General features: G+C 38.8%; 1 protein-coding gene across 3 annotated transcripts in view; it reads left to right on the top strand.

Moving 5' to 3' along the window:
- Positions 1–12,851, top strand: part of ARHGAP10 (Rho GTPase activating protein 10) — a 130,820-nt gene that overhangs the window by 100,058 nt on the left and 17,911 nt on the right. For all 3 annotated transcript variants that reach the window (XM_026848015.1, XM_026848016.1, XM_026848014.1), the window contains one exon: positions 2,772–2,934. In XM_026848015.1, the coding sequence (XP_026703816.1) occupies positions 2,772–2,934 (163 nt within the window). The remainder of the gene's footprint in view (positions 1–2,771; positions 2,935–12,851) is intronic.

Below are 12,851 nucleotides of genomic sequence, written 5' to 3'. Positions count from 1 at the left end.
AAAGCAGGTTATTAAGCTTAATAGAGGTAACTAGATCCAGTTCTATGGCTTCTGCCATGTACAGGAGTTACTGTAATTTCTGAACTTATCAGAACTTTGTCACCATCGTACGAGGTGAAATCTTTGTACTGTTGAAATTAGAGCAATGGCACTCTATTTCAAAGACTTAGGTTTTGAGCATATTTTGGTTTTAATCATGAAAATGTTCTAGATGATCATTAGTCATCTGTTTTTGCAGTTACACAGAGTTGCCTTTTCCTGAATAAAGGTATTGTTTTACTTTGTAAAGACAGACAATTGAAAGCATCAGAAATGTAAAGTATCTCTGAACATGTTTTTAGAGGATGTTCACTTAATCCTATTTAGAATTTAGCAGGCGTTTTCCTGTTTAAGTACCTGATTTGTTTTTAGATTTCAAAACCTGATCCTGTTCTTGAAAGTGCAACGCAGTATTGACCATGAGAAAACACTGTCTCAGGAAGGAAGGGAAGGAAGAAGTAAAATTTCAGGAAAGATTTAACATAGCTTTGCTTACGATAATGTCAAATGCAACTGCCTGTATACTGTAGACTCCAGTGTGTGTGACTGAAGTGTTTAGTGTTTTTTAACTTTTTCTATGTGATCTAAGAAATGATTCAACAGAAAAGCCTTTGCTTTCTGTAGGGAGGTGTGGTGAGTTGGGCATATTCATAATATTAAAGAACAGATTAATATTCCTTTCTACTGCTGTTTTAGTAATGTTAAGTGAATGGTCGAGGTACACATGGCCTTCTAATCCTGTGTATGTAGTTTGATAGTCTGGGTTGCATTAATACTTTGAGAAGAAATCGTGAGGAGTTTAAAGGACTTAAGTCTATTTAGTTTTAAGGAATTCAGTTTCTTCATAAAGTCAAATTGCAGTATTACTTTCTAATCCCTCAGATCTTTATCACTGTGACACATATGTCTGCAAATGAGATGTAATTAATTAGTTTTTACCTGATACTCCTAGAGTTCTCATGTCATGTCATGCAAACATGAGCGGCAGCATTGTGGCCTAGTTGAGCAGGATTGGGCTGGAGTGTGACTGACTCACCATCCTAGGTTAAAGCTCTCCTCTGAGGAGCCTATCATACTTTGTTACTATGGGCTAATTTAGCAGCTGCTTTAGGGAGAAACTTCCAGATGATCACTTATCATTTCAGTGTTTTCAGTTGTATGTCGTTTTACTCCCTAGGGAAGTTGTTCTCTGAGCGTTGCTGGGAGGTGGTGAGGCTGGGGAAGCAGGCGAGTGCTTTGTTAGCAGAAGAAATTGAACTGGTTGAGGCAGTAATAAAGTTACGAGAGGGATTTTATCCAGTGAAGGTGGCTTTCCATTGTCCATGTTTCATTGATGTTGCATTTTTATTTAAGGACAAAACGATTTCTTTCATTTATTATTGTAAGAGTACTGCTTAGCTTGATGGAGTAGAATTAATCTCAGTTGTTCACTGTACAGATGCTAATTAATTTAGAATTAGTAAGACTGTACAGGACTTTGCCTTATATAGTACAGTATAGAGGAGATAGAGCTTGTCAAGAGAGTCCAATATTTTAACAGCTATTGATCATATTATTGTGATGCTGTGTTAGGACTTTGTTGTTCATTTTTTTCCTCAAAGCTTTTGGCCCTGAAGGAGCAGAACTCTTTATTAAGACTGTGGGGTCAGTGGTATCTAATCCACACTAGAGGGGCTTTTGTGATGCAGGGCTGTGGGCTGTGTTCATGAGCACCAATAGGAATAGGATAGACAGAGGAGAAAAGGAAAGGATGCAGGGAGCCTTGTAAAGGGTGGTTAGAAATGACTCTTGTTACTGTTAAATATTAATATTCTGAAAATAGTCACAGGCCCCATTTGAGACTGTGGATTAATTTTGCTGGACACTTTAATGTTTACAATCATCCTCATTTCATAGACCTCTTCTAGAATTTAAAAAATGTACAGCTGATATTTAAATAAAAATTTAAAAGGGAAAAGCTCTGTGGGTGAAGGTTAGCTTTTCGGTGAAGAATGTGCTATTTGGCTAGATGCAAACCAGCATGCTTTGCAGTGAGGGTTGTGACACATTGGTAACTTTTTCTTACTGTCTATGGGATAGGAATGGTGCTCCTTTAATGTTTTCTTAAGCAGTCATATCTGAATGTGTTGTCTCCTAAGTCATGTTCTAAAAGTAGCTTATGAAAACGAATAGTAGACCAGAATACAGTGAGTTCTCTTTAAAGTAACACCATTAAAAAGGTGTAATAAAAGTAACGTTCTTGGGTGTTGTGCATTTGTTAGAGATCTCCTGCTTATTCTGACCCTTCTAAAAATTTCATTGTTTCGTGTTTAATAGGACTGTGCTTATGGTACTTGAGAGCAATCTTTTCTTCAAATGTGTATTAAGTTGTTTTTAGAGAGACATGCAAATGTGTATAGCCTGAGCTATTTTGTTATCTGAAGTGATGCATATGTCTAAAAATAACCGCCCAAAATCTAGTGGTTCAACCACATAAAACACATGACAAGAAGGGGACCAGGAAAAGGTTGTGTTGTGAAGATAGCCTGGTGATAATGATGGGGGAAATTGTGCAATGGTACCTTTTGGGGAAGCGCTGGGGGATTGCTTGTCCTCCAAAATATCCTGTGAAAATGGGACAGTAAGTTGTTTTTTTTTCTTGTACATATTTCAGGATATTGTTACCAAAGCAGCTTCTTTGGCTCGTGAGAAGTTTCATTTAGTATCCTCCTGACTTGTGCTCTCTTTTCTAGCTGACAGTCACAGCTCTCCAAGAGAAGACACCCCAACTGGGAGCATGGATTCTCTTTCTTCCCAGTCTCCGACACCTGCCTTCTCTAGTAGCCCTCCCGGGCTGCTGGATGGAAATCACCTTATTATGGACAGTGGAGATCTTGCAGGCTGGACAACAAATCTGTAAGTAACCTGAATATTAAGTAATGATTTTTCCACTAGTGTGGTTGTTCACATGAAACACATTTTGCTTTTCAGTTTCACCAAACTGAAGTGAGTTTTAGGAATTACATATAGTTAGATTTTCTTCTACTGCAAAAAGGTATGTGTTTATATGTTGTGGTGGAGCTTAGAGGCTACTTTAATGTTTGTAGGAAAGAAATGTTCTACAGAAACCTAGTGCATTTTACTTTAACCTGTTTCAAAATTTTAAATGGTGGGTTTTTTTTAGGCAATGAATATGTAAGTTATTCTCTGTATGATGTATCACCTTAGTTTTATTTCAAGACTATGTTAAACTACGCTTAGATGCAGGGCTATTAAGATTTAGTGCCAAATTTTGGGTTTGGATAAATATGCTGTAATAATGAGTGTGTGCTCAGATGCTGTTGTCTAAGAACAACATTATCGTTGTTAACCTCTTATTAACAAGTTAAATGCCTGTTTTCCAGTGAAATTGCAGTCTGTCGCTTTCAGTAGGGTGTAGATGTTGAGTTTCTGAGCATGACTTTGGTTGAGCACAAATGGACATTGCAATGTTGGTCCTATCTCTGTGATACATATTTAGGTTTGATACATAAAAAGCTGAACATAACTTGTTTTTTAAATCAGAAGTTGAACTTGAATTCTCTGGTTTGCTATTCATGCAAACTTTAACATATCAAGACAAAGTTTTCCAGTCTTCAGAGCCAAGAAGATGGAAGGAGCAGGTCTGGAGAAAAGATTTGTTACAAATATTTTCCATAATGGTGTTCTGAGTAGCCTTTCCTGCTGATGAAGCAAGTGTGTAAAATATATGTGTATGGAACATGTGAGAATATAGAGATAGCCATACGATGGGTTTATATTTCTGTATGCATACACAAATAATTAACTGCTGATTAGAGTGCTTATTAGTTAGAACAACATTTTCTCAGATGTATTGAAAGAATTCCACATTTATAGGTACTTTACATAAATGTTGTTTCTGCAGTAGAGGACTGAAGTTACTCTTTCCTTATCCTCTTGTACTGTCCAGTAGTAGTGGGTAGGATTAACGGTAAGTTGTATTTGATGAAAAGAGGTGTATGTGTGGAAAACATGCTGTGGTATAAAACTGGAATGTCTGTGAAAGCAAGCATAGCTATTAACATTGATAATATCACTTCAGAGAATAAAGGAAGGAAGAGTTAGTTTTATCCAGAGGGTTCAGAAACTTAAGATGTTTGAAGGAACATTGCATTTTTTGCATTTGTTAATTTTCATCAAAAACTATACTGTATTGCTCTTTTGGAAACTTTGATGGCTTGAGGTTTTGTGCTTAGTTGCTAATAGTACTTAAACAGTTCTATTTGGAAGGAGAAGAAACAAGTGCATGGTATGTGCATCTAGATTATTTGACAAAAGCAGTTTCTTTCTTCTGCTCACCTGTCTGTGCAGCTTGCTTAAGAGCTACCTCTGTAACAAGCCTGGACATTGACAGAGAGTAATCTGTGAATGGTGCATTCTTTCTTTCCTCTACTTTCTCTCCCCAAATTGGCTTCTCTTCCTTAGCTCTGATGACTCAGAGGGCCTTGCCTTAACAAAAAACAAACCGCAAAACAAAACCCAAACCAGCCCCACTGTATTAATGGCAGAGGTAGATGTTAGGAGCAGAGAATGTACTTGGTGGACTTCAGGAGTCATCATGGGGTCCTGTGGGCAGGGAAAGGCGGTGGCTGACTTGCCATTGTGTCACTGTGGTGGCTCCCACAGCTCTAGGAAATGTAGCACTGGCTGTTGATCTCTGCTTTGGTCGTAGACTATTCTCATAAATTGGACTATCCCAGAATTAGGTGGAGAACAATTCTTTGTGCAGGATTTCAAAATGTTTTGCATTTTGTGCCAAATTGGAACCAAAACAATTCTTAAAGTCTCAGTATCCTCTCTAAAATGGTATTGCAGGTCTTCACTGAGCTACAGTAAATACCACACTGAGTCTAGAGGAGGTGGAAATACAAGAGGATCCGGTTTCTCAAGTTTCTGCTGATGTTTATAACACATGGGTCTTGTAAGAGATCGATTGCTGTGGAGTTATGTAGTCAGCAACGTGATGGTGACTTCTTTGTGGTAGAAGAGTTGTTTCCTGGAGGAGGGATGTTGCATTGTGGGTCAAGATATGTCAGATATTTCAAGGTTGGTTTATATCAGTTGTTTGCTTTAAGCAAGAACATGTGATGGATAGCAAGAATACTTTTTGTGGTATTTGTTTTCAGGAAAGGAAAAGCTTGTTTTTTCCTGACTGATGGCCTTTGTCACCATGATGGTTCCTGGCAGAGTTTTTTGTGATGCGTGCTCTTTCCTTGTCCCACCTTTAAAAAGAGAAGGAGCTACAGCTTCCAGCATGGTGAGAGGAGCACCCAATGAAGCCAAAGACACTCTCACCTCCTGGCTGACACTAGGAGGGGACTGCATGGTCAGAGTGGTGAAAGAAGCTAAGAGAGGAAGGGCTATACCACTGATTTGAAATGTCTCACAAAGCCCTGACTGCTCAATTGTCACATTGGTATTTAAAGATGTACTATGCATACGGTGTAACTGGAAAGTGATGTTTCACATATGTGCCATTTTGAAGCCCTGCTAAGCTGTTGGTTTTCATGTCTGTAAGTGTGTGTCTGCCTGATGCTAGATTTTCTTTGAAAGCTCTGTGTGTATCAGACATATGCCCTGTGTTGTCATGTACTGCCGTAGGGGTGAGTAGAGTTGGGTGATGGTTGGCTCTTACTGCCCACGGCAGGGGTGGTTCTCAGTGGAGACCCAAGTTTGCTGTTCTAAGATTATCTTGCATCCTAAACTTTTTTTCAACCTTTTTCCTGAAGATATTTTTAACTTCACACTTCCATCTAGAGCCAAATACTAAAAATAAATACATTTTATTTTTACATACACTTTATAGTAGAACATTGAGAGCTTTTTTTCCCCAGTCAGTCACAAAGTTACAGAGTAGTTTATATAGACACAGGATTCAAACTCCAAATAGCCCGAGATGGGCAAATTACCTTTTCTACCTGATGGAGCACTGTGTCATAAACATGTATTGTTTGCAAATCCCTTCTATCCAAGGGTGCTTAGCGCAAGCTAATCTCAGACATAAACTAATAATTACAGTAATTATCTGGATAGAGTATTCCTCTCTTGTAGTCTCTCCAGGGTTATGGGTATTTTCCTTCCTTTAAAGCAGAGCAATGGCAATCTCAGTTTAATGTTAACGAAAGCATTTGGATTCTTTCTTTTTCCTCTCTGCTTTAAGTGTCCATACAGCTTGTCCTCAAGCTACAGAATTAACACTGTACAACCACCTATCTTCCTCAGGTTCCACTGGAACCACTATCAAAGTCTAATTTGCTCTGACAGAGCTCCAGGTGGTTACTGTTTCTGTAAGGAGAGCGTTTCTGACTGTTTTGGGGCTGATGTTGGTTTAGTTTCACCAGCGGTACATTCTCAAAATTATTTCCCTCAGACACAGCTAGTTCTGGGGGAAAGATAAAAGAGTTTGTGTTAGATGCACCCAGTTCCTTGCACGTTCCTTCTAACGCAGATTGCCACCATAGCTGACGTTCTGAAAGTAAGCAGTGTCTTCTAGATGAAGTGCAGTTATCCATATAGGCATTTTTAGCAGTTTTCTTTGATCTGTGTCTTCTGCTATTTGAGAGACTGGAAAATGGGCAATATTCCCTGTTTCAGGAATTTGTCAATATAAAAGTTTGTAAAGTAGAATGTACAAACACAGTGATATTTTCCAAGTTTTGCCTTGGGGTTTAGCAAGTAGGTCATGTATTCTACCATTTTATTCCCTCCATATAGAATAGATAGATTTTTGTGATTTGTCCATAATATTATTCTGACCTGGATGAAAACAAAAAAACCTAACTAAGCAAACTTCCAACCATCTTTTATCCATAGCTGTCTGTTTCCCCCAAATTGTCTATCCTACAGTTGTCAATTACCTGGGGAAATTTCAACCCTCGAATCCACTCTTTGCTTCTTCCTTCAGAGCTTCTTCAAACCCTGGTTCATCTGAGGAATGGTTATTGCTAATCTTTCATGGCAAATGAATTTGTGTTTTCTTCCTCTTGCTTTCCTAGTAATATTTTTCCTATTTCTTCTGTTCTGGAAGCAGCTGCAGGTTGCTGCTCCCTTCAGATTCTGTGGCAACAGGCAGTCAGTTGGCAGTGTTGGTAAGAAGTATTCCTATGAATGTGTAACCAGAAGCACCAGAAATCTGCTGGCGATAGATGAGGGGAAGACGTAGAGTCAAAAGGGGAAGGATGAGTAAAGAAAAACAGGAAATAAAAATGAAAATTCAGGAAATAAAATGAGTTGACATACAAAATGAAGCCGTCAAACCAAGAGCGAGGGGAGGAGTGGGACAAAAATACAAACATGTTGTGGCCAAAAGCCCATAGTAATAGTAAGAGGGAAATTTTAATTTATTCCTAAGTTTCATGGAGGAGTAAAAAAAAAAAAAAAGGCAGTAGGAGATGATAGGGCTGAACAAGAATGAAAGGTCAAGAATCACTTAGGATTTGCCTAGAAAGGAAAGTGGGTGCTCAGTACGTTATAATAAGCATATAAGACACTGTATCCTTCCTCTATGAATACTTAGTGCTTTGTCTGCTTTAAAAGTGGAGGAAGGCTGAACTTTTGTGTGAGGACACACTTAATGCAGTATGAGCATTATAGTGGTGTTGCAAATTGGCAATTTTTGCTGAAGGTATTGATGTTGCTACTTGATCCTCTTTCTTATTTTGCCAGTTAGTTGCACGCAGATCTGGTTTGTGGAGTGCTGGTATTTGTTTCAAACACTGTTTTGGTGAAGACTGTAAACCAACGTCATCAGTTCCCTTTGACCAGCTCATAGTTGAGCTACACAGAGAGTTAGGCCATATTTCTGTGAAATATCTTATAGCATCGCATCACGATGTAGAAGAATCCATACAGAATATTACTGTGAAGCATGTATTGTAGCAAAATTAGTCCTCTGGCTTAATTTCTCTGTCCTGCACAGCTTCTGTTTTTTCTATTATGTTTGCTCAAACACTAAAAAAATCTGCCACATCTTTTTTTGCTAAAGGCCTGATAGCTCTTTGCTGAAGGAATGCGAGCCTGACATTACTTTTTGCCTTCCTGATTGGCACCAAACAATATGCACCTTATTCACCCAGATTTTTAATACTATGAAACTCAAATTTTTAATAATTCAAAATATGTGGTTTCCAAAGAAGAGTTCAGGATTTCAGATACTCAGAAGCCGACGAGCTTTTTTAAGCTAGTCCCCAAGCTGTTTTGATAGTAGGGATGGTCTTGATTTTGGAGATATGTATTAGAAGGGGTTATGGATAGCTCTTAAAGTGCAGTTCAACTATGGAACAGTAGTTGATCTTCCATTTTACATGCAGTTGAAAGCCAGTGATACATGGTTTGACTTTCACCCTGTTATATTACAGCTTTACATGTGCAAATGATATATAGATACAGTGATAGCTGAACTAGGTGTGTAAATCTGTATCTAATAAATATATCTAAACAAGTAAAGGTACAGTGTAAATTAGAATCTGTACAAGACAATTTATTTTCATTAATGTTCTCTTGTAGTGAAGTAGGTGATAGTGCAAAAACTAAAAAGGATGAGAGGAACTATTTTTGAGGCTGATGTGGTTTGATTAAGGAATTTACTACATGACTTTGGTTACTTATATCAAAATTGTTTTCAATCTTCAGCCTGTTTTATATTGTTCAGGTACTATTAAAATACTTTTTTTTCCCCAATTCTGTTTTATTATGCATTAGAAATCATTACTTTTGAACACAGTTTTGGGCTTTTTAACATTTATAACTAACCTACTCTATGACAAAAATGATCATTATGGTAATGGTCATTAGGTCTCATCTGTTGAGAAATGGAAACATAGCATGTCTTCAACCATAAGACCTTGTATTTGAATCTGTCTGAAGTTCCAGGTTCTGCAACAGATTTTCTTCAGAGAAAACATTACTTACGCTGTTTTGGTTGTATGACCTGCAGACACTCAACTGAATGCATTTTGATTCTCTGAATCTGTGTAAGGCTTGGGGATGCCCTACTTCCATCTCCTCCTTCCAATTTCTGTGGCTCCTATGACTTTTCTGGCATCTAGGTTAGGCATTGGACTGTCTTGCTTCCATGTCTGGTCTTGTATGTGTCCATTATTTTTCTGAGGTGCTGCTTTGACAAGAGGTCCTTCCCTGCAGCTGCCAAGCCTATTTCCTCTCATCCTAGCAGAAGGGGTCATAAGGCAGCTACTTCTTATTATATATCTTAGAGAGAAAGGAGATCATGCCTAATACTGCTCTTGAGAATATTGGATTGTCTTAGTTCACAAACTCAGGCTACCTGCAGTAATTCCAGAATTTCAGAGTAAGGACTACTTTTGTCATCTTGACCTTCAGTAATCAGGATGGTAGTGTTCCTCAAGCTCTTCACTGACTTCCCAGTGCGTCAGAACCATTTGCTGATATGAGGTCTATCTGTTCAGCCTTTCCCAGGGCGCTGGCTATAATGACAGCTCCCCTCTGATGGATTAGTGTAGGTTTCCCTTATCTCAATGACTGATCTGTTGAAAGGTGGGTTATAAGTCATGTCCTCAAACACTGTGGACTGACTGCCTTAAGTCTGTTTTCACTCAACCTTGGAATGAACCAAAAAGCTTCAACAGTGGGTATTCCTTGGACACGATATGTGTTGTAATTAATCTTTCTGAGGATCTTTTTCTGATAAGAAAAGATTTATTACTGTAACTGGCCCATTGTTGTCATGAGATCTATTTGTGCTTGCAGTACATTGCCCTATGTCAGGGCTTATCTACAGAGTTTACAGACTTACCCATCTTACAGTGCTGGGTTTTCAGAATTGGGTCAGTCTTCCTTCTTGGTTGGAAGTCCCCTACATTGTCTGCACGATCTCTTCTTCATTCAGATCATGAAAACCAGTGTCTTGTTTCTCCATCTGGAAAGTTCATTTTTGGGGTCTGAAACTGCAGGGTCTCTGCGTTTCCTAGGGAGCTGGACCATGGTGACTTCTGCTGGGGGTTCTGGATAGAGTCATGGTGCAGGACGTGAGGTAGCCTTCTTCAAGATGCTGATACAGTCTTGAGTATGTTTACCCTACCCCCTCCTCTTTCCCTCTCTAAGCCTTTGGTATTTTGCAAATGGAGAGGATGAGAACTGTCCTGTCCCTCAAACCTCTTCAATGAGTCTGCACATGAGTCGGGGTGCGTGGCTTGTTAAAGCAGTTACATTTCTGGGCTCAGAATAGTAAGATTCATAGTTTTCAAACTGAATCCCACCTTGAATGCTGCTGTAGGACCACGTAAGATACAGTCCCGACAGTTCAAATACTGAAAGTACTGGAAACCCAGAGGAGACATAGAAGAGCAATATAAGTGGCTTTTCAGGAATATGCAAAGGACCAGTGGCAGAGGAAATAATACAGTCTCTCTTTCATTTCTTTTTTATTCGTCTTTATTGGTTCTCCTGACACTAAAATATTCTGTTACCCAGCTCAATAGTATATACGTGCTATACTTTGGGCATCATTTTGGGGTTTTTAATATCCACAGAGGCTTTCAAAATGGTGATGAGAGCTGTGCTGCCCAGCATCGTGAGTGCTCTCATGGTCTTTGTGAGCAGGCTGGGAAGAAGCTACTTGTTCTTCATGAAATCTCAGGCTGTTCAAATTCCTGGTGAGCAAACCGATGTTAAAAGAGCCATCAGATGGCAAGGGAGGGCAGAAATAGTGGTGTTCTGCACATAACACAGTCTTGGAGATAGCTATTAATTTTGTTTGACTGCCGAATGAATTCCCGTCAGCCTTGTTATATCTACATCGGTAGACTGAATCTATAGTCTCATTAAAATTGGAATAGTTTCTTTTTGTACTTTCTGGCAGTGGTGTGAATTTGCAATTTTACATAAATGATGAGTGACTTCAGTTTCAGTGTCTTGAAAAGTTTTTATAATATCTCATGTCATCATTTTATTAAAAGAAGGTGCTCTAACAGCTGCAGAAGGCACAGTCCAGGTATGTAGCAGTGCTCTTCACTCATTGTGCTTATTTTGCAGTTTGTTTTTGTTTCAGCTGCCACCTCTTCAGTGACTCAGCAGCTTGAGAGCTGGTTTAGCGGAGCAGGCACTTCTTTTTTGTCCCCTTTTGTTATGCAGGCAGAGCAACAGCCCTCATTTTGCAGCTCCTTTGAAACGGGCAGAATATAACTTAGTCATGTGGTTTGTACAAAATAGCTTTGCCATCTCCTTGTCTTGCAGTGGGCTGGGCAGCTGGGCTTGACAGCAACACTGCTGTGTGAGCACAGGGTGAGCGAGCTACGTGTGCTCCAAGCAGGGAGAGATGGGGATGCAACCGCTGTCATGAGCTAGTTTCTCTTTATTTCCCCCCCCCCTCCCCTTTTCTCCTTTCTCTTTTATTTCCTTTTTTCTTTTCCTTGCATGATTCCAGGGAACGCAGCCCCCTCATTTTTTTTTTTCTTTTTTTTTTTTTTTTTTTTTTTTTTTTATGCTATAAGCTTATAGATGTACATATTTCTTTTTGCTCTGTCTGAATTATAATTTAAAAAGGCTTTAACTTAGGACAGCTGCTGTAGACATTAGCTTAAGATTTACCAGACTAGGGCGAAAGATCATTTCACTAATATGTTAGCTGCTTCACTTGAGACTTCACAATCCAAGTTGAACAAAACCCCTTATTTCAATGCTGGCTGATGTGTTCTGTATAAATGAGGGTTCAGGAATGTTGTGTGCGTGTTACATACTTCAAATTCTGGGGGCGGAGTTTCTTTTTAGAGTGAATGCAGCTGAGGAATTTCTGTCATGTTTTGTCTCCAGTTTTGCTGTAACTACGACAGTTTCTAGAATTTTGTCGGTGTGTGTTTCTGCTCCCCAGCCTCATCAAGGCTAGGGGCTTTAACATGCAGGGAGATCATTGCGTGGTGATGGAGAGTTATTGGACTGCATATCGAATCAGAAATAGCTGATACTTTTTGATATACTGTGTCATCTTATAATGAAACCTTTTAAGAACACTTTCATTCAGTTTGTCAGCCAGACACTGTGATAAGACAGCCATAGGGTTTGCCTGTGAAACAACCCTTTTTTTCCTCAAGAGTTGCAGTGTAGATTCTTTTCAGAGTTTCTTCCTTGCTCTCAAGATAAGAGGCTGCTTTTTAGCTGTGTTACCTTAGGAACCAGCCAGATAAACATCCAATAAAATCTTGTTTTCAGGAGTTTGTTTCTGAATATCAGTAAAAATCTCCAGCTTATTTTCAGCAAGGCCATTTCTCCCTTCTCTCAACGTTCACTATGCCACACAATAGCATTTTTTTCTCGGAGATGGTTATGTTGGGCTCTTTTTCTTTTTTTTTTCCCCTATGGGAAATGCACTGCCTTCATTTTAGCCCTTAGGGGAAAGTACTTCTTCAACATATCTTCTTAAAGTTGAGATGCTACATACGATAGGCAGTACTTTCTAGTATATCATCATCTTGATAAACAAGGCATGCAAAGCTTTATAGCAAGGTAATGTTGGTATCTCAAGAATCTGTTCAAGAAAAAAAAAACCAAACCATAAAATCCAACAGTTTGTTACTTATACACCACAACATTGGAAATGAGTTTTCCTATTGAGTATAACCTCCTGTTTCAACAATAAAATGAAACGGTTCCTGAGATAGCTAACTGCAGTAAATAAAAAAAACCCCTGAAGTTCTAGAATGTGTTTAATATTTAAAGGTATTAAATTTTTTTTCTTCTTAACATGGTGGAACTATTGATATTGAGACTTTTTTTTTTTTTCTCTCCCCCCCCCCCCCCCC

Source organism: Athene cunicularia (assembly GCF_003259725.1).
Source record: "Athene cunicularia isolate RWA chromosome 4 unlocalized genomic scaffold, athCun1 chr4_part2, whole genome shotgun sequence".
In the NCBI taxonomy this organism is placed as follows: domain Eukaryota; kingdom Metazoa; phylum Chordata; class Aves; order Strigiformes; family Strigidae; genus Athene; species Athene cunicularia.
Note: the sequence above shows the minus strand (reverse complement) of the source record. Positions and strands in the feature narration are given on the sequence as shown.